The sequence below is a fragment of the Oncorhynchus mykiss genome, chromosome 7 (assembly GCF_013265735.2).
Source record: "Oncorhynchus mykiss isolate Arlee chromosome 7, USDA_OmykA_1.1, whole genome shotgun sequence".
Lineage (NCBI taxonomy): Eukaryota > Metazoa > Chordata > Actinopteri > Salmoniformes > Salmonidae > Oncorhynchus > Oncorhynchus mykiss.
The window spans coordinates 25430745-25458340 of NC_048571.1; the positions used below are offsets into that span (position 1 = coordinate 25430745).

The 27596-nt window shown below is 47.7% G+C and overlaps 1 protein-coding gene across 2 annotated transcripts in view; it reads right to left on the reverse strand.

The window, feature by feature from the left end:
• Positions 1-1626: 1626 nt before the first annotated feature.
• The window catches only part of nrp2a (neuropilin 2a), a 65763-nt gene continuing 39793 nt past the window's right edge, over positions 1627-27596 (reverse strand). The window contains exons 8-17 of one of the 2 annotated variants that reach the window (XM_036983064.1): positions 26015-26159; positions 24322-24671; positions 24027-24171; positions 18190-18270; positions 17237-17398; positions 12079-12344; positions 11322-11418; positions 9961-9993; positions 4390-4449; positions 1627-4056 (exon numbers count right to left, since the gene is read on the reverse strand). In XM_036983064.1, the coding sequence (XP_036838959.1) occupies positions 3740-4056; positions 4390-4449; positions 9961-9993; positions 11322-11418; positions 12079-12344; positions 17237-17398; positions 18190-18270; positions 24027-24171; positions 24322-24671; positions 26015-26159 (1656 nt within the window). In that variant the 3' untranslated portion in view covers positions 1627-3739. Of the gene's footprint in view, positions 4057-4389; positions 4450-7344; positions 7972-9960; positions 9994-11321; positions 11419-12078; positions 12345-17236; positions 17399-18189; positions 18271-24026; positions 24172-24321; positions 24672-26014; positions 26160-27596 lie in introns of those variants that run through there. The other variant, XM_036983065.1, reaches the window with a different exon arrangement.

The window sequence follows — 27596 nt, forward strand, 5'->3', positions numbered from 1 at the left end:
TAGGTCTCTCGCTGATCTGTCGGTTCAGTCACAGAGAAAATCCACTAAAACCAACTAGCCTACATTCAACAAATGTACCAACAACCAACAAAATATACAGCAACGCCCAATCTCACCACACAACACTCTCTACATATAATCAAGACACAAATAAATGGTTGGAGCTAGCCCTCACACAGACACAGTGATTACAGAATGAGTAATGAGCTGGGAGCTGTGCGTCCACTACCGGCCCTGCCTTCATCTCCATTGCATAACAGTAGAGATGAATTAGCAGTAGTGTTGGATACATTTCCCGCTGTGACCCTCGAACGGGGCCTCTCTTAATCTGGCCCTATCAGTTTACAGATGCTTTGAAGGCTGGTCTGGCCGGGTGCAACGTTAGAAGACGAGACATCTCTCTGATGTCAGGAAAGGACAAAGCTCCTGTAGCGTATTTCATTTCCAACTGATAGAGAAAAGGGAAAAAACATCATTTGGAAAAACATTTTTTAAATAATTTTAGTTGTAAGAACAGAGGGATCCCCCCCCCGGACAGAACAACGACATTCAGGCTTCTTTGGTAATTTCCTGTTGACGGTTCGGTCATGGTTTGTGTCTGGTGTGCTAGCTCGTTTCTGCTGGGATCAATCACACTTACTAACAGATGGTAGTGCGCTCCTCTGTTGGTTCGGGTGTTGTGTTTAGGGACCATAATTGGGCTGTTATGTTGCACCGCAGAGCGTGCTAACAGCCGCACCCACTTTGGCTGGGTAACATCGTGTCAAAGCTCTGAATCACTGGTTGTAGAGCAGTGGGTGTTGCTACCTCAGTAAAGAGCCCACTCAAAGCTGAGCCACGGTTCCCCAGGAAGTATCGAACAGCGAGTGTTGTCAATCCATTGTGAGGGACATGAAAAGTTGTGACGATTACCTTTTTTTTGGGTTGGTTGGGAGCCAAATTTCCCACCTCAAGTGATAATTCGCTCAACTATGTCATTTCATTAAACTTTCCCTTTAAATTAAATTCACAGTCTGTTCATGTTAAGACTGTAGCCATTTCCTCCCTCTTATCAATACCAACCAGAGAAATCCTTGCAGTCACGGATATGTTACAGGCCATACTTTCCCGTTGTGTTAAGTGTTTAGGTATGAGGGCTGACATGGCCAAACAAAACCATGTGTAGGAGATGGGGAGCCATGTAAATGGAGGAAGTAGAGTAATCATATGTGTGTGTGTGTGTGTGCTCTGTGTGTATGAGACGTCGGGCACTTCAAAAGCTTTAATGTTGGAGCTCCTAAACAAGGGCGACTAGAGGTCTGGGCTAACGGGAGGCCATGGAGAGATGAGAGGAAAACTATGGCTGGCTGACACTGTGTGTATGCATGTCTGTGTTCATGTTTGAAAGCCTGTGCGCGTGTGACCTATACAGAGTGTTTGTGAATACAAACGGTGTACAGTGTGTGAATAGAAATGTGCCTGTGAGGGTTTGTCCTGAGTGTTTAAGTGTGTACATGGCTATAGACAACACAATGTACTGTGTGTGCGTGTATAAGCCGAGGTTACCTCAGTATCCTCCTACTAACAACCCATCTGAAACTCACACAAAGCAAGACAAATGAGCACATCCAGCGATGGCCACCAAACCCCAGTGTATGGTATAAATCCTTTATTAAATAATCAGAATAACAATATTAATAACAATCATAAAAAGAGCATTTCTGTACAAAGCCTCCAAGCAACAATTAGGTCTGACCAGAGTCAGAGTGGTCCTTTGTGAGGTTTAGCCCCTCTCTTGCCCAGGGAGGTGTGTTTTGGCCCCTCCTTGCCCAGACAGACTGGGCTGCGGTCCTGTATCTGTAATCTGATACGGGCTACAAAGGCAAGCTGGGCCACAGAAGCTCCAAGGCACCTGGAAGAGAGTCAGTGGGGTCCAGTGATGGGAGCCTCTGGGATAGGAGAGGGAATGTGGGTTTGGTGGGGTGGAGGGCAGAAGGGAGAAGGGGATAGGCTCCACCTCATTGCCCAGCAACCCCCCCAACTAGCCTGGGTCCACTCCAGTGCCTCCAGACGCACACAGACATATACATGCCCAGCATCGCATCAGAATGACCAGGATACTATTTCTTCGGTGTGTGTGTGTGTGTGTGTGTGTGTGTGTGTGTGTGTGTGTGCGCGCTAGCATGGTGCACGCTGTGTATGCGTGTGTGTGATCAGTGTGTGTGTGAAAGTGAGAAGTCTGAGGTGCAGTGGAAATATTTACTGCTCTCTTTCCCTCTCCTCCTTCGCAAGGCTAGATAGTCCAGAGGGAGCAGATTGTGTGTTTAAATCCTCCTGGTTTTACCTCTCCCCGTGAACCCGTTTCCTGTTAAAACGCCAGCCTGGCCGTGACAATGCAAAATGGAGTCAAAGTGTGGGAAAAAAGAGCAACAAACATCAGACGAGGAGAGCACAAATCATGACACCAAGACCACATCAGTCCACTCTGAGGGAATGGTGTCCTTCCAACTGGTGCTTCCTCTACCAATCGCTGACTTCAAGCTCAGATGTGTGTCCACTGTCAAGCAATGGTCTAGAATATATATATATATATTTTTTTGTATCCCACTTTGCGTTTTATTGTCGATGCGTTCAGAGTACATTGTCCCCGGAGAGGTTGATTTTAGGATTTAGTGATCCATTGATTACTTTTTTTCTTCTCTCTTCATCAGTTCTCATTTGTCGACGGCTATTCAGTCTCTGCCTGGATTTCCCAGCAATCCATACGCTGCACTGACCAAAACCATCTTCAACCTTGACGTTTTTACTTCACCTAGCCACAGTTTACTGTAAACATGACCGTCAACCTACTTTTCGAAGCAACCCACTGGCAACAACAGCCTGAAACTAAATCTGACAATAAACTCCCTTGCTTTCGATCTTCAACAGAACACGTTTAGAAGAGAACGTGATTAGAACCCCCTCCTCCTCCCTCCTTATTTTATCAGCATTTACAGGCTGGCAGCGAGATAAAACAAGCAATAAAACAGAGAAGGCTTGAACAAATAACAAAAAGACACACACCAAAGATGGCGATTAGTTTAAAAATACCACAGGCCTGTCAGAAAATGGGGTGGAGAACTGAGGCTGATGTGTTACAGAGACGCAAGAGTCTAACACAAAAAAACAACAACAAAAAAACGGTTCAGAAAGAATTCACTTCACTAGGTTCTAGGCCACTGTGTCCACATGTCTAAGCCACTGTGACCAGGTGATAGAGAAACACTATCTAAGCACCTGTCTAAGGCGTTTTCAGTGTCAAGGAGTTTATAGCCTAACATCTTTCCAGTTTATAAACTAGACCAAGAAAACTATGATGTATTTATATGGAGTTCTGAATGATTTTTAATTTTTTTTTTTTTTGGGGGGGAGTAGGTATTTGCCCATTGATATGTGTTGATATTTGAACTCCCCTGTCAATGGAACAGTCCGCTATAGGGACCACCCTGGGAAATACCCAATCCTTCCCTCATTGGCTTCGGTCCAGAAAACCCCACACTGGACTGCACCACTTTGATTGAAGTAGGGGGAGGGGTCTCAAGATCAGTCTAAAAAGTGGCTTTTCCCCAAAATGCTCTTCCATCTGGCAGGTGTTGTCCTTCATCTCAGAAAGGAAATTCACAGTCCAAGCTACGCAGAGAAAACAAAAGAGGAGATAATCTCCTCAAAATGGCCGCCTCTCTCCTTTCCTCTACCCCTCTCCTCTCTCTACTCTTTCGCCTCATGCCTCGGTGCAGCAGCGCTGCTGGTTGAGCTTCACCTTGTGCTTGAGGCCGTCGTACAGCTCAAAGTTGTAGTTCTCCAGCGTGGTAGAACTACGCGAAGACAGGCCACTGTAGGAGCACGTGCAGTAGAGCAGCAGGCCGGCACACACAGCTCCCATCAGCACACCCAGGGAGCTCATAACGATGATGGTGACCAGGATGGGGTCCAGCGTGTACAGCCACGAGTTGTCCTTCTCTGCCGAGGAGGAGACGAGCGTCTCCGGCTGCTCGGAGGATGGCGCCGCCGTATGCAACTCCTTGGGGAACGCCCAGCCTGGACGAGAGAGATGGAGGAGAGAGAGAGAGAGAGAAGAGACAGGGGAGATGAGAGAGAGGAGGGGAGAGGGAGCGAGTGAGAGAGAGAGAAGAGACAGGGGAGAGGAGAGAGAGGAGGGGAGAGGGAGCGAGAGAGAGAGAGGAGAGGAGAAAGAGAGAGAGAAGAGACAGGGGAGATGAGAGAGAGGAGGGGAGAGGGAGCGAGAGAGAGAGAGAGGAGAGGAGAGAAAAAGAGAGAGGCCTATTAGAAACTAGGCGTTTTTTCACATTTGGAAAAACATTTTGCCGTAATGGACACTTAAAATACATTGTAGTCGGTGGAAACACTTACCTCCATCTAACTGGTCCCTGCCATTAAAAAGTCTGCTGTCTCCAAACTCTGGCCTCTTATCTATGAGAGAAGAAGATACAACAGAACGATTGTACAACGTATGTACAATGCCAAGTATCCATACAGTACATGTTGGTTTCGTGCAGTAATGTAAGCTGTCTACGTCAATCTTCCTTCACTGTAATTACTAATTAATGACTATAATATGTGTTGGGGCTGCTCAAGTCCAATGGCATACAGACACGTACCACAACGTAGAAAAATACCACTTTATTACCACAGACCATATTCACATTCATTGAACTATTTCAAATCACACTTTTCACATTGCTCACAAAGAGGTTCCGGAGCCCAAGTGAAGTATCAGCAAACAATTTGACCATCGTCATCATCATCCTCCTCCTCCTCCTCCTCCTCCTCATCATCATCATCATCCTACAAATAGATTATGCACTGAGCTCTAAACAGATGAAGATATAATCAGTTCCCTCCTGGCTTCCACCCACTGCATTGTGATGTGGTGTGATCATCACGAGACACCAACGAGTGTCAGCGCTGAGAGTGGTGCTAAGAAGTGCTCAACCCCCCCGCCCTCCCCCGGGGCGCTGTTTTTTGAAAACGGCACTTTAACTTCAGGTTTGTTGTCATCACGCGAGGTGTGTGTGTGTGTGCAACACTTGGCATGTGGACAGAGGTGGGAGTAATTGCTTGGCAAGAAACACCTTAACTGGAGCCCTCAACGAGAATCATTAATGTGGTCTCCAGGGGCAACGGCTATTGGCTGCTGGTGTGTGTGTGTGTGTGTGGGAAGGGGGTTACAGTGTGTGTGTGTGCCGGGGGAGGGGTGTATGTGCGCCTGTGTGTGTGTGTGTGTGTGTGTGTGTGTGTGTGTGTATGCGTGAGAGATTGTGTCGGTGTGTGTGCAGGAGACGGGAAAAGAGAAAAGTGCTTACTGCAGACTAAATAAATGTTATCGCTCCATTACCTGATTAGAGATATTAAGATCTTGGGAGCGGACCTACGGTGAGATGGACAGAGTGGGGTGCCCAACCCCCGGTTGATTTAAAAGCACATTGTGAGAGGGTGCCAAAAAAACTTCTCTTCGCTCTGAGGAAACTAAAAAACCTGGATTGCCACACACATTCACCCCACTCAATATGTCCCTTTTAGCCGTTATCTAAACCGCCAGATAACATAGTGGCTTCCATAGAAATGTTTTACTTAATACTGTGGAGGCATCACTCTAACCGTACAATGCATTCGGTTGTCCTACTTAAAGGGACAGTTCATTACAAACTCAAAGTTTGTCAGATGCTTTCAGACCTGGGAATTGGTCTTATGTTGAGGTAAGTTCACATCCCGGGCCACCGCTTGTAAATGGAAGCCCCATCATTGACTGATTTGATTTAGTGGTTTATCTTTTCCACTCATTCGGGGTTGGGGCATATAGGTGGATCGACACAACTATGGGACGTGGACTCATCTCATAGGCGGCTTTTGAGATCGGAAAACACCTCTGACATATTTGGTGGTTAAATGGGCAGGAATTGAACTAAACTACCTCTGGATGTACAATAATGGTGAGATTGATAACTGTTGATCATTAATAAAGGGATAGTTCACGCACAATTAAATATTGTTTTTCTTCCCCTGAAAGGAGCCTATTAGAATCCATGCTTAGGCTTTATTTACATGGCCACCGTTTTGTAAATTGGGTGAGCTTCCCCTTTAAGGGCCATCTGATCCTCAGAGCTCGACATAACCACTAACAAACCAGCTTAAATATGTGCTAGCTATTATCATAATTGGGCCTGGTCCCATTTCAAACATATTTCCAATGATCTTGGCCACCAGTTGTTATAGCATGACATTCTTGGCCCTTTTGTTTTATACCCTCAACTTTCTAATGAGGGATGCATCCTGCCAGCATCCATCTTATGTCATAGGGAAGCATTGTTTGTCTTTGGTTTCTATGTTTTGGAGCGTTCTCGACAGAAGACAAAAAAAAAAAAAAATGTCTTCCAGCTGTTTGAGAGTACTGCATAGGGTTGGGTGTGGGGCTTACCAGCCACATGTTTTCACATGGGTGACACCATCGAGGACTTTCCGAGACAGAGCACAAACAATGTGGGAATGAACATGAATCACTGACGATGATGACATTATAAAGAGAGGGGACTCTGCTCACAGGCTGACTGAGGGGTCATATTCAATCAGAAGCTTGATGCGGGGATTCCGGCGTGGGACGACTAAAATGTTATTCTTGAGCTGTGCGAATGAGATCGATTCGTCAGGTCAATAAGAGCGACACGTAAAAATGTCATATTCAAACATGCTTTTTTTTGTTGTTGTCTTACACTGGTAATACCCAATAACCCGGCCCACTCATCATAAACACATCACAAGACAACTGTTACGGTGTATCCATTTAACATCTCTATCAGTGATCGTAACACTGACAACTCAGCAGCCTGTCCTGAAGCACCGTCTTTACAACGAAGTTGTTCCTGTAGAGCATCCATTGGCTCTGACTGTGACATTCCTCTCTCTCTCTCTCTCTCTCTCTCTCTCTCTCTCTCTCTCTCTCTCTCTCTCTCTCTCTCTCTCTCTCTCTCTCTCTCTCTCTCTCTCTCTCTCTCTCTCTCTCTCTCTCTCTCTCTCTCTCTCTCTCTCTCTCTCTCTCTCTCTCTCTCTCTCTCTCTCTCTCTCTCTCTCTCTCTCTCTCTCTCTCTCTCTCTCTCTCTCTCTCTCTCTCTCTCTCTCTCTCTCTCTCTCTCTCTCTCTCTCTCTCTCTCTCTCTCTCTCTCTCTCTCTCTCTCTCTCTCTCTCTCAGAGTGTTGCCAGCAGAGCTGTCAGTGAGACAGTATCTCTCGCTTGTCTGTTTGTGGTCTGACAGCGCTGGATGGTTTTACATGACTGAACCACGACACCCACACCGGGCCGGGAGGCTAACCCACACAGAGTGTGTCCGTGCTGGCGTGATTCCAGGAAGCCCATGGGTTAGGAACCAGAACCAATAGTAAGGCTGGAGGTTGGGTTTGAAACAAGCCAATCGCATAGATCGCTTCATCTCTACGTAGTCCGTAGGCAGGTTCAAGTGACAGAAATAGTGTTCGAAGAGCTAGTCTGTGAACAGCAACATCCGCTGCTGATGAAAGCAGGGCCCAGAAAATGTCACTTCCAATCCTCGTCCCCTCGTTGCTTCATCCATGAGCCATCAAAAGGGGAGGGGTTTAGCTGTAAGGACCACCTCTTCCTTTCAGCAGAGGGCATACGTTTGGTGGCCGTGGTTGTCTAGCCTCACGGTGAGCACGGGCTCCGTCCCTGGAGCGGCCGTCACCGGGTTACTGGCTGAGCACTGGGAGTACTGAAAGTACTGGGACTGGCTGTGGTAGGCCACAGAGAGCTGGCTCTTCTTCGCTGCCAGCCTTCGTCGATGGCAACAGAGCGCTCGTGCCAAGACGGCCACCGCCAGGAGTATCAGGGCGCCCCCGGCGGCCACGAGGTAGTACCAGAGGGTGGGTACTAGTGGCAGCGCCAACGTGTCTACTGTGGGGTCACTCCCGCCAGGAACACCTCCCCCTGGTGGAGAGATAAGGAATATGTTGGCTCGGGGTGGAGGGTGCAAGCAAAGAACATCCAATGGACTGCTTTGTTTTGGTGTTGATTTTTCTCCCCTGTGGCTTTCCATCACATGAACAGCAGGCGTACGAGCACATGGGCATGCACAAGCATGCCGGCTCAAACAGGGGTTATTCATCACAGATAACGGCTGAAATAAATCAAAACGCATCAGGTTTTTACATTTTTTAAAATATTTTTTATCACCTGAGGATTGAAGCTTGGGTTGCAGCCGAGGGCGAGAGAGAGGTGACTTTCACACTGAGAGCAGTGGAGCATCGCTATGGATGTTCAATGAGTCTGTGGGATTGAATTGATCCAATGCTCCAATGAATAAAGCCCTCATGTAATAACTTGGGTGGGAAACAAAGGGCGTGGCAATTAACTGTAACAGAACGCACGCAGGCACACACACACATACACAGAGACACACTGGACAGACTAATTCACTTGTCAACAAACAAATTCAGTTTGAAAGAAATCAAACCAAAAGAGGTTTCAAGCACTGTGGTTGATTTATGATTGAAACCTGGGTTGGATCAAGACACAAACTGTAAGTGGTTGACTTTTTGTAAATTCTATTGAAAAATCACTGATGCCCCCCCCCCCCCCCCCCCCCCAATGAGGAGCCACTATTTCCTGTTGGTACAGGAAGTTCCAATGCTCCACTGACCAATCATAAGACCCCATGGAGCCTACATAGGAATGTTCTGGATTGTTCTCCCTTTAATTTGGAGACAGTGATGGAATTTGATTGGCAGGTTCAAATGGATTTCCTTGGAAAACACATTGCTCAGTTCTGTTCTCGTCTTTGGTGCTCTCTTGTCCAGTTCTTTCCTCTTCAAGCTGTATCTCCGTGGAGACCCTCCCAACACCCAAACACAGCTCCTCTACTTCAATCCTATGAACCCCTCTTACAACGTCTTCCAAGACACAAGCTCTCCTATTCATACAGGTCTGTGAACTCATACGCCGACAACCGTTTCCAAGCACTCAGGTCTAAGCTAAGAATAAGGAACAAAACCAGCAGTTTAAGGACCCGAGAGAGAGAGAGAGAGAGAGAGAGAGCCATGTATGGTGTAGAGTTGAAGCCACCCTGAGTATTCGACCATGCCACATAATTACAGAGGGAAATGGTGCGTGTACCTGCCACTGCACTGTGCACACGCTCATTAGACAGAGCTGAATGGATGAGAGAGACACCGGCGTTGCAGCTGAGTCACTCTATTTGATTACGTTTCACTACGAAGTGTGTATGTGTGTGCAGGGGTGGTGGTGTTGGGGTGTGCATGTGTATGAGTCTGTCTGTGTGTGTCTGTGTGGGGGTGGTGGTGTGCATGTGTGTGTGTATGAGTCTGTGTGCGTGTGTCTGTGTGGGGGTGTGCATGTGTGTGTGTCTGTCTGTGTGTGTGTGTGTGTGTGCGTGTGTGTCTCTGTGTGTGTGTGTGTGTGTGTGTGTGTCTACATGCGTGCGTCACGGTGGAGGAAGAAATTGCACACACACACAAATTCCCAAGCTCTTATCTTATTGGAACCAGCAGCCAAAAACACTATATCAAGTAATAACATCAATCCCCTATAGCTCTCCCTATTCTTCTATTGAGGCAGACAGTTCTTTTAAAAACATGGATGTCAAAGCAACAGTATGAATTTCTCTGCAATAAACTGGATTCTGCTGGATTCAGCGGGCTCTGATGTCCTTTGATGATGCCTGGATGCTGATGATGATTCTTGGGAATCGTTGGTCACCAAGGCAGCATTAGTCAAGCGGCGAACACAGCTCTTGCACACCCATTTCCATTGATTGGACTGGGCTTGTCACATGGGTGCCATCAAGCAAAAGCTCCCATTAGCCAAAGCTGTACAGTGCAGCGCAGTGCAGCGAGCAGGAAGCGGAAACATTTGCGCAGGAAGTGACATCATTACACGGCTAAAGGGGCGCAAACTCACCTGTCATGTCGGGAAGGAAGGCAGCGAAGGGTTCTGAAAGAGAGAAAGAAACAAACAAGACTGTTTATAACCTGTAAAATAGCTAGGAAAGTCAGCCAAAAACATTAAAACAAATTGAATTTGGATTACATTTCTGTTGGCACTGATATAACTCTATTGCCTACTGACAACTTTCTTAATACTTCAACTCAAAAGGAGTACAATGAAAGAGCATGTGGGTATGTCTCTTCTTGGGGTAGAATGCAATGTCAAAGAGTGTGTTATTGTGAGTTGGGAGACTTGGAGGGCGACTGTGGGAAGTTTGAGTCATTCAAAGTTGTGGAGTCCAGTTGTGCTGGGAAGGCTGCTGCCTGGCTGGCTGACTGCACACACAACGTTCAGTCTGATTGACTTGGAATGGCAACAAAAAGCATGGGGGCCTGCGAGAGGGCAGACTTGGGAAGTGGGGCCTTCTTGGCTGTAACACCAATGTGCTGTGAACAAACTCGACTGCGCTGGTTGATAAGAACACTCCCAGCATGCCTTGGGAATGAGGAAGAAGGAGAAAATGTGTAGAGGCGGAGAAGAGTGGAGGCACTTCCACACAGGTTGACAGAGGGGGGACGGGTTTTCATCTTTCGTCTAACAACCACACTACCGTACACACACACACACACACAGCCCAACTCTATGAAGTCAAACTCGATGATGGCAGGTTTCTGGCTCAGAACCCACAGTCTGTCTGTGATCTGTTTAAGACCTAGTCCTAAACCCCCCTGCTCTGGCTAGATTAAAAGCCCAGCGCACGCACACACACACACCCACACACACACACACACCAGTGCCGGATCTATTGCTTTGACGGCTCTGGAAAGCTCTGTTTACAGATACGAGAGGAGAAGAAATCTAACGAAACATAGATTAGCATCGCGGGGGCCCACGGGGCGTTTATGGCCTACTTTCCATTCTTCCTTTCTTTTTCTGGCAGAGGAATAACACTCCACTCTTTCGTTCATTCTCTCTCCTTTCATCTCTTCGCTACGGCTTTCAGTAGTAACAGTCAAGTCTGTCCCCAAGATTCCGATGAGGGAACTTGGGGTGTGTGGGTGTGTGTGTGTGTGTGTGTGTGTGTGTAGTGGGGTGTTTAGAGCACAACTGGAGTGACAAGTCAGGGACCCCAGGGGAGGAGAGGAGGAGGAGGTAGAAAAGGAATGAAGGGATGATGGAGAGAGAGAGAGATAGAGGGGGGAACAGAAGTTGAGTGGTGGTGGGATGACAGAGGAAAATAACTGGGGTGCTGGAGGGTCAGGTGTGTGTGCACATGTTTGTATGTGTGTCAGTGAGTGTGTGTGTACACGTGTTTGTATGATCTGCAGGCTTACGTGTGCACTCCTCCAAAGGTGTACCAGAATTCATGTGGATGTTGTCGATCATGATATGGCCCTTGGTTCCCTGGTCAACGAAGCCTTCCATAACCACCTGAAAGGAGGAGGAAGAGTAGGGGAAGGAGGAGGAAGAGGAAGAGTAGGGGAAGGAGGAGGGGAAGGAGGAGGAGGAGTAGGGGAAGGAAGAGAAAGAATAGGGGAAGGAGGAGGAATATTAGGGTAAGGAGGAGGAAGAGTCGGGGAAGAAAGAGGACGAGTCAGGGAAGAAGGAGGAAGAGTAGGGGAAGGAGGAGGAGGAGTAGGGGAAGGAGGAGGAGGAGTAGGGGAAGGAGGAGGAGGAGTAGGGGAAGGAAGAGGAGGAGGAAGAGTAAGGGAAGGAAGAGGAAGGAAGAGTAGGGGAAAGAAGAGGAAGATTAGGGGAAGGAGGAGGAGGAGGAGTATGGGAAGGAGGAGGAGGAGGAGTAGGGGAAGGAGGAGGAGTAGGTGAAGGAGGAGGAGTAGGTGAAGGAGGAGGAGGAGTAGGGGAAGGAGGAGGAGGAGGAGGAGTAGGTGAAGGAGGAGGAGGAAGAGGAAGGAGGAGGAAGATTAGGGGAAGAAGAAACAAATGACCTACATGTAGATGCAGGGATATATCTTGTACATAGAATCGCTGCAACACATAACCACTAGTAATATACTTCTACTTGTTTCTCCAGCTAACTCCAACAGACTATTTTCATGGTAGAGAGAGGGGAGCATGCTAACGCCCGAATACCTGTAACTCTTTGGGGGATCGGGGCAGGATGGTGCGACCCTCCTTCCAAACGGGTCCCTGGTCGCCGTGGAGTGCCCATAGAAGGGTCTCCTCGTGATGGGCATCGCGCAGAAGGATGCGCAGGGTGCCCTGGGCCTCTCCCCACAGCTGGTAGGAGAAGAGCAGGCAGAGAGGCCCCGTGTCGAGTCCCACCATGGGGCTTAGGATCCTGGCTCGCTGCTGCTCCGTCTTGGGGTTGGCTTCGATGTACAGGTAGCTATTCAGGTCTGTGTGGGGAAGGGAGACAACGCAGTGGTGGGTTTAGAGACTTGAGATGTTGCAGTGAGGGGAACACAGGAGAAATACATGCACACACATGAGGGAGTGTACACATACACACACACACACACACACACACACACACACACACACACGCACGCACATCAGCGCAGACAAGAATAAAACCACACAATACCACAACTACAAGGTCAGACTTACAATAGCACAGGGATATGATACATACCAAATCCCACCTAACAGAAGAATAGGGTCAGAGAGAGAGTCAAGCACTAAGGGAAGGGGATGAATTCACAGCCAACCGAAAGGAGCCATTCCCATTGGTATTCAGGTAGACTGGTATTCCCATAGGTATTCAGGTAGACTGGTATTCCCATTGGTATTCCCATTGGTATTCAGGTAGACCCATTAGACAATAGCACTGTGTTAAACACAGTCAAGTAGTTTATAGAAAATGTTTAGTTAGTAAATTGGATGTGGACTTGGAACCCTGACGCGGGGGGGGGGGGGGGTATCAACACAATCCTGACAAAATCACCTGTGCTTTATCGCAGTGTGTGACAGAGCAGTTAGGTGAGGGAACTACAGATGAAAATCACCACGTGTGAATATTGTCCAAGAGGCACTAGGCACGACGAAGTGATGGATATTGGCATCACCATATTCCAACTGAATGTTCATGTACAAACCGTTGTATAGTAAACTGACATGAACGATGTAATAGATACATAAATAGTCTATGTTATGTCCCCTGTACCCAGGCAACAGGTGTCTATTTTCAAAATATGATTAAAACGATCATTTTGACCCCCTGGACTTTCAGTCCTTGCATGTATAGCTCCATCTACAAAATTGTTTGGTGATTACATTACTCCAGTTCCATCCCTCAGCTTCATAGAATACATTTATTTCATAGAAAACACATTTTTATTAAGGAATGGGCCTTTATTGCTGTTTAGTTTGAAGCGAGACCATAGAAACGGAACTCGATGAGCACAGTGTCATAGTCATTGACCTCGATTGTGATGCAGCTCTGATGTCATCCGAACACCTGTTGAAGCAAGGTTCTAGAGGTCAGCCACATCATTTAGGCCCTTGAAAAGCGTTGCCTATCACATTGCTATCTGCTCTTGAACAATTTAAAAAAAACTAAAATTACAACAAGTTCTTTCAATAATGGACTATCTCCAATATCTGAGCCAGTTTGGGCCCTTCCATCCCTTCCCTTTGGACCAGTTCACCTGGTTAGTGTTGAGGATGGTTCCTAAGGACGTTCTCGCCTCATGGCTGATCACACAGATGACAGGAGGATCTCCCGTGCCTGGAGTGGCTGCCAACCAGAACCAGGTTTGTTTGGCCAAGATTATAGTGAGTAGTCTGAAATGGCAACGTATTCCCTATTTAGCTAGTGAAATACTTTTGACCAGAGCCCTGGGTCTAGGGCGGGTTTCTCAAAAACACTGAGACAAATGCTGATGTAAAAAGGGCTTTAGAAGTACAATCTGATTTATTGATGGATTAATTGCAGGGACAATGGCAAAGTCGATTTTGGAATACCCCACCTGCATGCCAGTTCCTGCCCAACTCAGCCCCTGCCACCTTCCAGCCAAACTCCAGCTATGGACAAGACCAGGATCATTTTATGGACTGGAAAGAGGGGCCCCAGACCAACAACAACAATCAAGTGCATTGTCATCAGGATGTGGAGCCAATGGATGTCAGTGTTGTTGTGGAGGTAAAAGACAACAGCCAAGCACTAGCCACTTGGCAGGCCACAGTCTGGCCCAGCCAATCAGCAGCCACTACCAAGAACACAGTCTGGCCTAAACATTTCAGACTACTCACTATAATCTAGGCCAAACAAACCTGGTTCAGCCAGGTTTGTTTAGCCTAGATTATAATGAGTAGTCTGAAATGGCAACTTACTCCCTACATAGCTAGTGAAATAATTTTGACCAGAGCCCTGGTCAGGGTGGGTTTCTCAAAAATACTGATGTAAAAAGGGCTTTTAGAAGTACAATCTGATTTAATGATTTATTAATTGCAGGGACAACGGCAAAGTCGAATTTGGAATACCCCACCTGCATGCCAGTTCCAGCCCAACTCAGCCCCTGCCACCTTCCAGCCAAACTCCAGCTATGGACAAGACCAGGATCATTTTATGGACTGGAAAGAGGGGCCCCAGACCAACATCAACAATCAAGTGCATTGTCATCAGGATGTGGAGCCAATGGATGTCAGTGTTGTTGTGGAGGTAAAAGACAACAGCCAAGCACTAGCCACTTGGCAGGCCACAGTCTGGGCCAGTCAATCAGCAGCCACTACCAAGAACACAGTCTGGCCCAACCAATCAGCAGCTGCTACATTTTGGTCATCCAGCCAGCAGAATTCCGCTATGTTTTGGCCAACGAGCCAGACAGCCACTAAACAATCATCCAGTAGCCAGACAGCCACGAGCCAGACAGCAGTCTCCAACAACCAATCAGCAGCCTCCACTAAGAGAGATGGTGGCGATATGAGGAGCAGCAGCACTCACCAGGACTACGACCCCAAGAGGATGAGGATGTAAAACGTGAGGGACTCCAAGGGCCATTTTTTTTCCACTAACATGGAGGGTCTTTCTCACAGCTTAAAGACTCAGTCCAACACAGAGACTTTGATGTGTGGATCACAGCATGAGAAGCTGTAGAACCACAAGAGTGACTATTTTCTGCAGAAAAATAAAAGTTTGATTTAATGCCAACTAAATTCAGTATTGTGTTTTTGTGTCCATGTTATGGTTACTGTAGCTAAATGTGCGTCGTAAAAGAATGTGCTGTCGTGGGGGGAACTAAGTCGTTTACTTGATTATATTATAGGTATAGACTACCGGTATAAGGACAGATATCAGCATCCACAATGTAAATTCAGATCACTCAATTGTTATGAATTTAACACTTTGTCAAGGACATGTACAGCCTACAATGTGTGCCTAACTTGAATCTGGGAGACGACTGAAATTTGAGTTGAATGTGAGAGGGAGAAGAAAGCTTACTACAGTCAAGTGTGTATTATACTGTGCAGTACAGTATGTGCATGTGTGTGTAGCCACCCTAATAGTCTGTCTAGCAGATCACACAGTAGTATCTGTGGAGGGGGAAGAAAGCTTCATCCACGATGACAGCCCCCCTCTGCTCTCTAGTGTGTGTGTCACACCAGACAGCGTGTGTGACAGGGTCTCCCTTGGCCCTTCCAAACACCAGTGTGTGTAAGGAGCCCTCCCATTCAGCACCATACGGCACTGTCTATCACTGTGTGTCTATCTGTGTGTGTGTGAGTGTGTGTGTGTGTGTGTGACTGTGTGTATGAGTGTGTGTGCGCGCGTGTGTGTGTATGCGTCCGTACATCTGCGTGTGTGCATGTGTGGGTCTTCGCCACACGGAAAACATCCCCACTTTATCAAACTGATCTTAATGTGTTCGCGGAGAACCCCCATCTCCCTACACCTCGGGTGAACCCAGCGTCTCTGAATGCCCCCCTCCCCATTGTTCCGCAGCTTGTTCAGCAGACAGCTCATAATCGAGAGGGGCGCGTTCACGTGATATGATGCAACAGCATTATTAATCCATTTTCTCAGCAGTCTCCTGCAGCGGGCGAAGACAAGGAGGACTCAATCTACAAACACAGGCCTCGTTATGGACGCCGCCAGCACCACACGTTGATATGCTACGGCGCATGTTCTCCAAACGGTTATGTTTTCACACTTTAAAAGGGAGAGAGATCAAGAGGTTACTGGGTCTGGGTTTTCTGGGTCACGAGAGAGATAAAGGAAGGGAGGGAGAGAGGGGAGGGAGAGAGAGAAAGGGAGAATGAGTGGGAGAGAGAGAGAGCCTCTCTCTTAGGCTAATGATGATTAGGCTACAATCTTCGACCTACATACCCAGGGATTCCCCGACCTAAAGCCCAGGTGACAGAGATTCCCAACCACTGAGCGCGAGCAGGTCCTGAAGCTCCGCCGTCAATTCTTCACAGCTTGCAGCTCGTTAAATATTTCATGGGCCCTATTCGAAATATATCAAAACCAATGAATTTTAAAACAAGGTCAGGATAACAATCCCTTTAACCCCCAGTGGCTGAGTCCCGAATGGCCCCCTATTCCCTATTATAGGGCACTACTTTTGACCAGGACCCATAGGGCCGTCTCATAGGGACCTGGTCAATAGTAGTGCACCATATAGCAGATAGGATGCCATTTATAGCACAGTCAGTGTAAGGAAACCTCAAAGAAAAACTCCAAACTGCTCATATCTTTAATTAATACGCCAAAAGCTTCACTCGTTTTTTGATCTGGGGGTATGTATAAAGGGGACTTAGTAATTGCTCTAAGAACATGGAAGGCTACTTAGAAAGCTAGAGATTTGCCTGCAAGGTAATCGAGGGGCAGGAATGCGCGGCTGGGAATAATGGTTTTCCTGGTTTTTTCCTCTGGAATCTCTTGCCTCTCTTGTAGTTAAAATAAGTGCTACGGGTTCTTAACTTTTTCTTGTCCAGAACACTCCCGGAACGATCCGTTAGCATCACAGAGTTGTAGCGCAGTCCCAGAGAGCAGACTGGAGGAGTTACACATTATAAGTGTGTGCGTGTGAGCGTGTGTGTGTGTACGTCTGTGCGGTTGTGTGTGTTTATAAGTCACAAAATCAGCCTCGGCTGAGGCTCAAACAGAGTTGTTGTACCTCCACATGTTCACAAACACTAAACAAGGACTTTACTGTATATCAAGGTAAATTAGCCCAAGTGGCGATCTAACCTCTTTCTTGCCTTCTGAACATGGTTGTGGTGAACCACCATTGCCAACTCTGACTTAGGTGGGGAAGCTCGCTGTGCTATGCTCAGGGAGACTTACCGGTGGGGGGCAGAGTGAGGTTCAGGCCGGGGCCCTGGGCCGGGGCTTTGGAGCTGTTGTGGAGGGACCAATGGAGCGAGGCGCTGGGGTCGTGAGTCCAGCCACACAGACCCTGCTCAAAGTCACACACACCACCCATGGATGGAGGGGAGGAGCTAGCTCCTGGAGAGAAAGGGTGGGAGAGGGACGGAGAAAGACAGAGACAGAGAGAGAGAGAGAGACATCAATCATCAAACATTCTACAATAACATACACTACCGTTCAAAAGTTTGGGGTCACTTAGAAATGTCCTTGTTCTTGAAAGAAAAGCAACATTAAAATAACATCAAATTGATCAGAAATAGTGTAGACATTGTCAATGTTGTAAATGACTATTGTAGCTGGAAGCGACAGATTTTTTAAATTGAATATCTACATAGGCGTACAGAGACCCATTATCAGCGACCGTCACTCCTGTGTTCCAATGGCACATTGTGTTAGCTAATCCAAGTTTGTCATTTTAAAAGTCTAAATGATGCTCCAGATACTTAACTAGTCTAAAGGCGGACAGTTTTATTGCTTCTTTAATCAGAACAACAGTTTTCAGCTGTGCTAACATAATTGCAAAAGGGTTTTCTAATGATCAATTAGCCTTTTAAAATGATCAACTTGGATTAGCTAACACAATGTGCCATTGGAACACATGAGTGACGGTCGCTGATAATGGGCCTCTGTACGCCTATGTAGATATTCCATTTAAAAAAATCAGCCGTTTCCAGCTACAATAGTAATTTACAACATTGACAATGTCTACACTATTTCTGATCAATTTGATGTTATTTTAATGGACAAAAAATGTGCTTTTCTTTCAAAAACAAGGACAAATCTAAGTGACCCCAAACTTTTGCACGGTAGTGTACATACACACATAAATTATCTATATGCAACATTTCCACATGCTTCCAGACACTAACCTCTGCTCGCCCGCTGGGCAGTGCTGCTCTCCATTGGACCAGACAAAGTGGGAGAGGCTGTGTTGGCCAGAGTGCTGGTTTCTATGGAGACACACCACATAAGTGTTGTCAGTTACATCCAAGATGCTCAATGTAACATACTCAAAGAAACAACACCGCTCCGCGAATGTGACCACAGCTTTCTGACTAATCAACAGTTTGCCCACGAATACAATTTCTCAATCTCCGCTTCTCACAGACTCGTGCTCACTCCACACGCCTAAATGAGAGTCTGAGGTCATCTCCCTCCCTCCTGTCCTCCCTCCCTTCCCCTCCCAGTTGAGGTGACAGGCTGAGCCAGGTGGTGATAGCCCAGTCATGTTGTGTCTCTTAGCCCAGACATCTCCCTCCCTCCATGGGTCTCGACCGTCTCCACTGTCTCCACCTCCATCCCACAGCCCAGTCAGACTGGCTGCTGGGGCCCTGGAAGGACAGGCCAGACACCACTGGCTCCATGGGTGATGGATGGGTCTGGCTCGTTCAACCTTGGAATGAATAATCACACACACACACACACACACACTCCTTCCAGCAGCACATGGCCTCCCGACTGCATCAGGAATGTTATCGGCAATAAGTAGCCATGTTATTGGGACCAGATGAGACGACCCTGGTTTCGTTATGCAATGACAGAGGGAAAGGTTTGGGTCATCTCTGCATTCCAACCACAGTCTAACCAAGGTCCTAATCATATTATCATACACCCCATGGCCCCCATATATCGGCATCATGGGAATGTGTGAAAACTCTGTTCCAGGATCCGTTCCAAAAGTTTGGGAACCACTGCCTTAGAGTATATACTGTACATTCAACTTGTGCTTTCTGATCATTTATATGTAAAAAATGTGTATCCAAGATGGCAACAACAACAAAAGATTCCAAGCATTCATACCTTCGACGACAAACATGGAGGGAAGTTGATTGCGTTGTCCATATTAGGACAGATTGAAAGCGAGTCCCGCTGAGAGTGAAACTAGTCCTGCTGGGAATGAGGCTGTCCTAATATGGACACCATAGATGATTGATCCTTTGACATTTTACCGTGACACAACTGCCTGCGAGGGGGAAAAAAAATGTATACGGGTGAAATGAATGAAACGTACACAGCCGGACGCCTGGCGCTGTGGAAAAACACAACTAAATAGCGCTACATGAAAGAACGGTGCCCAGCTGTTGAGGTCTCTGACTGCGTGACATTAGCCTAACGGTAATGTCGCACCCTGTACAGAGGCAATTAGTTGGCCGATCAGATTTTAATCACCAAGGAGCTATGGGGACCCCACCGGCAATACATTAACCCCCTACTCCACACTAACCTTTTTCACATCCGACGACCGTGTATCCTGTTATTTTATCCCCCTTAGCGCAAGCCTATTCCTCCAAGCCATTGCATCTCTGTGCTTTCAAAGGTCAGGCCTTGTCACAGTGTAAACGGCTTGACCTTTGTGGGGTGTGACAGGGGTGTGCGTGTGTCTGTCTGTGTGTGCGTGTAACGGGAGAGAGACGAGGAGCTATGACCTGCCTGCCTCTCCCCGAGGGCTCTCCACTCCTTGACATGTGTGAGGAAGCAGCTACAGCGCTGGGCCGAGAGGCCGGCCCTTATACAGTATCACTGTGCCTTTCTCCCCGTGCAGGATGGCCTCCTCGTGCAGGGAGAGGGACCCTCAGGCAGGAATAGCCCCTTCAAATCAAATCAAATTTGATTTGTCACGTGCTGAATACAATAGGTGTAGACCATACAGTGAAATGCATACTTACAAGCCCTTAACCAACAATGCTTTAAGAAGTTTAAGAAAAAAAAGTGTTAAGTAAAAAAAAGATAGGTAAAAAATTGAAAATAAAAGTAACAAATAATTAAACAGCAGCAGTAAAATAACAATAGCAAGGATATATACAGGGGGTACTGGTACACGGTTAGTCGAGGAAGCACTGCACTTCAGACCGGAAAGGAGTACAGGGCCTATATGTATCAAGTGTCTTATAGTAGAACGGCTGTTTCAGGATCTACTCAGCGCTCTTATCTATGTTGTGTCATTTACTGTGATCGAAAAACGCAAAACCGATCCTAAATCAGAAGTCCTACTCTGAGACGCGTGATACAAACTGCCCCAGGGGAACTGTCACGTTACAGAGAATACGCTGAACAGCGCTCCAACCCTTCCCCTTTCTCACTGTTCTCAATTCCCCCAGCCCCCTACTTCTCTCCTTCTCTTCTGGAAAACAGCCATAGCTCTCTCCAAAGAATATGACTCAGCAAAATATGAGCAAAAAAAAAAAAAGATGTCAATTACGTAAAGAGCCTCTGTAAAACACACACACACACACGACATTGTGCATGCTTGGAAAAACATGTTGTTTTTCTTTCACTGCCGGACATGTAGGGTTAAGTGTTCTAAGAGTGGGTCACCACCCCCTGTGACACCCACGTCACATGGTAAGGGAGAAAACGCTGGCGCAAACAAGAGTGCAGAGACACAAGCAGGGCAAAGCCTAAGCATCCTCCCCACACTCTGGATCATCAAAAGGAATAAGACAATGGGCTCTATTTTCGGCAGGCATTAAACCACGCTCCTTTACAAGTTCGACCTGTTAATGCAGGCGCTCTTCTATTTTCAAACCCTAGCGCCAGGATTGGTCATTTAGCTGTTTTGTATGGACACGCTTGTGCTGAGGTGGCAATGTTTTAGCCGTGTCCTTAAAAACCTGCGCCCGTGGGGATATTTAAGACCGACCAGAATGTTTTTTTTTTTTTTTTTAGCAATAACGCGGTTGTTTATGGCACGGATTTTGACAGCAGAAGTGCAGTCTATTCAGCCATGACGTACAGTGCCCATATGCACATGGAACAAGAGAGATGTACTTGTTGTGCCCGTAATCCTCGTATGTAGTATACTTTAGCCTTCCCTCCTCTCAACGAAGGCTGTTTTTGGAATACATCTTAAATCACCAAAGCTTTATTAAAATATCAAGTTTGGGAGCAGCAAAACAGTGAACGGACATCCCCCTTTTTATCGATGTACAGTAGGCTATTTATTGTACGTTAGTTTAACCAGCTCCTGTTGTTATTTTGGATGTGCGTAAAAAACTCAACGCAGGCTATATGCCCATCATTGAAAGAGGTTTGCTTGTTTTCGGTTTCGTTTGATTAAAAACACATTCCCTTTTTGGCTACCCTTACCCTACTATAACGAAAGCTGGTTCAACAGCAATGTGTCTGGTGTCTTTCTTACCCTGGCCATGCATTAGCCCCAAAAAAGGTTCTAAATGTTTCACTCTTAGTCAGCATGCTTTTTGCATTATTCACATAGGCTGGTATGCATCCCCATTCAAAAAGTGCACATCTTGTCCTGTTACCAAAGACGTACTCCGCCAAAACATATTCAAATGATTCAGTCCTTTAACGCCATATCAACGGTAGGCCCAGGCTCTTCATTGCTTATTGAGAACGTGCCTCACACATACAAGTCACAGGAGCGTAGTCATTTTTTTTATTTTAGATGTGCAAAGGCCTTTATTCATTACAACAATGTTGTCTGTCAACACTCCAAACATATTGAGTAAACACTAGATTTTTTTCCCACTGTTGGCATTACTCATTAGTATAGCCTATGCTATTCAATCCACAATGGACGAGGAAGAGAATAATTCGTGCCACCCAGCCTAATTGGAGTTGATGACAACGCAAAGACGTCAATAACCTGAGACAACAGCATGCAGTATTAAGCTATGAAATGTGTTGATAGGCCAATGAGTGGCCAAGCCCTGTCACACCTATAATTTATTCATTTGCCAAAAATACTGTTTCAATGTCAAACTTGCATTTATTTTGTTGTCTTCTGTGGTGTCTATAAAGTGTCAATTGAATACATTTCAACTCTACATCTGACATGGTGTCTTCTTTTACAGGGGGATGTTGTTTAAGCCCATAACCATGTGTGTGAGGTGGATACTTTTGTTTCAAAGTAGATTTCTTCAAGACTACCGAGAAACACTCTGCGTGACCCTGATTTAGCCCGCTGCAGTAAAAGGTTCAAATAGAGCCCAATATGTCCTTGAAGACTGCGAAACAAAGCCTAAGAGAAACCTCCGAAGTTGATCTTGAAAGAAGACACGAGAGATACCCAGGCAGTTTTGTGTTCGATGCGTATGTGTGTAAGAAATGAGACCAAAGAATGGACAGCAGAACGGCGGGGGGGGGGGGGGGGGGGGGATGAGAAACAGGAGAGTAGAGGAAGAATGAAGAACAAAAACATTTACAGACCCACGCACTATGCCTAAGGGTGGGAACAGAGAGAGGAGGAGAGAGAACAGAGCCATGTGTGGGATTTAACAGTGAGAGGGAGAGAGAAAGATGATAGTGAGATGGTTGGGGGCAAGAGGAAGACGGAGGATAGAGGGAGAGCGAGTGAGAGACAGAGAGGTAAAGGAGAGAAAGAGAGGCGATGGGAGCAAAAAGGAGGGGTGACTAAAGCTTTTACAATCCTCCCTCCTGTGTTACGAGGCACGGCCCTCCAACCCTCCCACTGTGAACACAATGCTCTGTTGAACACCAGTGTGGCCTTCAACGACTCCGTCTCTCTGGGATCTCCTGCGTGTCCAATAAAGAGACGCCTGTGACAGATTGTAGTAACACAGGGCTTTCACCTGGTCTCAATGCCTTTTTACACGAGGCAGGGTTATAACGTCGGGACGGCGGTGGGTGTAGCCTCAAGGGGAAGGGTTGCCGGTTTGAATCCCAGCGCCTGCGTGTAGACCTCACCGGGGGCAGCAGAAAGGGATGGGGTGAGGAGGGAGCGACAGAGGACAGCAAGGAGAGATGTAGGGAGGGGAGGAACGCAGCTCATTTGTCAGTCTTTCATGTCGGCCAATCCTGGGTGTGGTACTGAGGGGCGCTATTCTGTTATTCTGACAGAGAGAGAGCGTGTTTGTGTCCTCTTGTTCCGTGTTAATGGAGGGTTCTGGCCTTGTATTTCCTCCCTAATGGTGTAGTGAGTGAGTCGGGGAAGAGTGGGATAGAAAATGAAGAGGTCCACATCATCCTTACACCACCGAACGGGGCTGTGTACCTTGCGCACACACACACACACACACACACACACACTACAGTGTGTAGGTGTTGAGACTTCAGCACAGACGTTCTGTGTAGGCCCATTAGGAGCCATTGTCTGCTGTGTGTGTTTATGCGGATGTGTTGAACATTCTATTCAGGGTGGGAACAGAGAGAGGAGCCTAGAACCAGCTCAGGGGAGATGAGATGTGTGTGTGTGTGTACTGTGTGCTTGCAGCGACGGTGTGTGTGTGTGTGTGTGTAGGTGTTGAGCCCACTGTCTGGTGCTGTAACTCAGGCGTCCTGCGTAGGCCGGTGAGAGTCGTGAGCAGTGAGAGGCCAGATGTGTCTACTGCCTCACATCTGGATAGCAGACCATACCAGCAGTGTGTGTGTGTGCATGGTACCCTTGGGACCGATTCCTCAGAACCCATCCAACCCTTTCTCCACTCCTTGAAACTTTAACCTTCATTCTTTCCAAGTCTCCCCTCACTTTTCCACTTCCACTTGTATTCCAACCCCCAAATCGTGTATCCAGTAGACTCACAGGTGATATATGGTATGCGCACGCCAGCACACTTAAAAAAATATATATATTTGTAGAGTATTTTGACAGTTATGGAATGACAGAGAGGAGAAACCGATTGAATGTTTGGAGCGGGGATTGAACCCCGGTCTCCGGTGGGGGAGAGAAGTTTACATGTGTCTAAGCCCGGAGTGTTATTGTTAGAACCGCGGGCTCAAGTCTTACCTGGCACGTCACAGCCCAGTATTTCCACTCTCATCCCGATCCCGGCAGGAGACCACCTCTCTGGATAGATCCTGATGAACTGGGCCAGGGTCTCCTCAAAGCGCCGTAGCTCAGGGGTGTCGTAGTGGGTATTCCCCTCAAATATCTGCAACACACACCGAAACAAAGCAGAAATATTGAAATCTTTATATAGATGATTGAAAGGAGTATAAAATCACACTTTAGACGGACACACACACACACACACACACACACAACCCCCACCGTTACACATGTCCCCCTCCCCCACACCCACCTTGGGCAGGCTGGTCTTGCTGTCCATGACGTACCCCCAGTCCCTTCCGTTTAGACCGTGCGCCACGCGGTACTTCCTCACAAAGGCCCTGTTGTCCGTGCTGCTTGCCCCTTCTCCGCCCCTCGCCCCCTGGGTAATGATCCCCCGGACCATCCTGGGGACACCCAGGTCCACTTGGAGCCACTCCTCCCCAGCCAGGGGCTGAGCGGGGCCGGGGAACCAGCCCGAGTGGCTGGCCACCAGGCGGGCATTCCCCGGGGACCACAGCATGTCTCGAGCCGACGAGGCTGAGATCTGGGCGTCGGGGAGCAGGCCAGAGAGGAGGCCCTGCATCTCGGAACACGGAGCATCTGAAGTTGGGGAGGAAGAGGAGGAGGGAGAGGGACGAGGAAGGGAGGGGGCGGAAATGATTTATTGAAAAAAAAAAATCCTCTTTCTTTGGATCAATGTCATACATCACACAAAACGATCACATTTCAACCCTCACATAAAGAAGGAGGGAGAGAAGGGGGAGGGGTTACAGGAGATGATAGAGGAGGAGGAGAGAGAGATGGAACTAGGAGAGAGAGAGAGGGCAGAAAGAGCGAGGGAAAGAGAGGGAGACTGGTCGGGGAAGAGAGAGAAAGCGGTCGGCAGAGGAGATTAGCGAGGAAGAGACCGAGGGAGAAACAGAGGAGAGAAGACCAGAGACAAGGCGAGACGGAGTGAGACAGAGAGAGGAGAAAGAGAGGAGAGCATTAGTAGGGTTGACGGTTGAGAGCACACAGATCAAAGTTTCATGCTGTTATGTCACAGCACTAGCAATGAATGTAAATGATGGATAAATGGCAACATAAATGTATGTGTGTGTGTATCAACGTGAGGTCATCGTGCATGTCTTCACGTGAGTACGTGTGTACCTGAACGGTGAGCACCACTTGCAATACTAGCTAATCTCTCTCTCCCTCTCTGCGAATCACAGTTCAAGATTTACAAGTGAACAAGAGTGACATGAATGATTGATTGTGACCCTTTCTTGTGACATACTGCATCTGCGATATTGTCGAGGGGTTGAAAGAAAGTAGGTTGGTATCCCGACATCAAAAACAGTGGAAAGGGCAGGAGAGGAAGAGGGGGGAAAGGGGAGAGACAGAGAATTATTCAGAGGTAGAGAAAGGAGGTTGATCGAGAGAATTGGAGTAGGTGGAGAGGGAGAGATAGAGGGAAAAGCAAGAACAGAGTATGGAATGAGAGAGAAAATGAAAGTGTGAAAAGAATGATCACGAGGGAGAGAGGAGGAAAGGGAGCAGAAACAGTAGAAGGATAGAGAGAGTGAGAGAAAAGACGAATACGGAGGAGGGAGGGATTGGGAACGCGCTGGCTGGCTGAGAATGGAGTTAAACATTTTGATTAGACTAATGCGCTGGTTAACGTCGGGAGTTCTTCTGTGTGTCTGTGTGTTGGCGCTCATGTTACTGCGTAGTTAATGCATAAACTGGCTGGCGTTTCTTCTAAGGGGATTTTTTTAACGTTTCTTCACTGACAAGAGCAGAAGATGCCGGAAACACATTTTGTCCCCCCCCCCAAAAAAAGAGACTCTGTTTTGACGTCCAGTGGGACAGAGGATATAATGTAAAGGATGTCTCAAATATCTAAGACAAAATAACTTAAACATCTCTTTTCCCGTGGCTCTCACACACACACACACACACACCTATGATCTGACAGCCGTAGAGTTCGAAGCGCAGGGCAATGCCGTTCTTCCAGCTCTGAGGCCGAATGCGTACGAAACGGGCCAGGACCGGCTGGGGTACGCGGTTCAACACCACCTCAGACGGGTCTGTGTTAGCATGGAACATCTGGAGAACACACAGAGAGAGGGGTATGTGGTTAGACTTTTACACCAATCGAAAGATACCGCACACATTTTATACCACACACACACACACACAAAGGCCAAAGACTGTTGCTGCCCTATGCATCAGCCGGCGTGATGGGGCTGAGTGAGTGAGTGAGTGAGTGGCACGGTGAAAGGAGATGATTGCTGCACTTGATCTTGTGACCGTAAATCGCTCTGGATAAGAGCACCTGCTAAATGACCAACATGTAAATGGGAATTCAATTGGTGTGCTGCAGGTGTGTGGAGCTAGGAGGTGTGCTGCAGGTGTGTGGAGCTAGGAGGTGTGCTGCAGGTGTGTGGAGCTAGGAGGTGTGCTGCAGGTGTGTGGAGCTAGGAGGTGTGCTGCAGGTGTGTGGAGCTAGGAGGTGTGCTGCAGGTGTGTGGAGCTAGGAGGTGTGCTGCAGGTGTGTGGAGCTAGGAGGTGTGCTGCAGGTGTGTGGAGCTAGGAGGTATGCTGCAGGTGTGTGGAGCTAGGAGGTGTGCTGCAGGTGTGTGGAGCTAGGAGGTGTGCTGCAGGTGTGTGGAGCTAGGAGGTGTGCTGCAGGTGTGTGGAGCTAGGAGGTGTGCTGCAGGTGTGTGGAGCTAGGAGGTGTGCTGCAGGTGTGTGGAGCTAGGAGGTGTGCTGCAGGTGTGTGGAGCTAGGAGGTGTGCTGCAGGTGTGTGGAGCTAGGAGGTGTGCTGCAGGTGTGTGGAGCTAGGAGGTGTGCTGCAGGTGTGTGGAGCTAGGAGGTGTGCTGCAGGTGTGTGGAGCTAGGAGATGTGCTTGTCAAAAAGAGGGGATGATGTCCTCACATTGCAAACAACCATCTTGGGAAAAGTGAAGAAGTGTGCGTGCAAGTCAGAGTAAATGTTTCAGCTACATACTATCTTCAGTTCTCTCTCTCTCTCTCACTCGCTCGTTCTCTGCCACACACACACACACACATCCATAGCCCGCAGTGTGAGTCTCGCTTCGCTGCACACACACAGAGCCCCAGCTAAGCACAGACAACCTAAACACAGATCCAATGACACCCACCCAGCTGTCTGTCTGTGTTTGTGGGGCAAACGGTGAGGGCTGGTAGGGGTTTCGGAAGGGCAGACACACACACACACGCACACATGCACGAACACACACACCCACACTCCCCTTCCCACACCACGCACGCACGCACACCCTGGGGGGACTAAACAGTAGACAGAAATGCTCGAGGGACATGACAGGGCAAGGTCGGACAGGATTGGGTGTTCTGTAAAAGTAACAGGATGTCTCTGCAAGAGGGCAGGACATGACCAAGGACAGCTTCCTGTGGCATCCGCCCCAAACGTCCGCCCACAAACATCCGCCGCCCTCCTTCACACCTCCCTTCCTCTCTTGACCCCTCAGGGAGAGAGGTTAGAGGTCAGAGGATACATG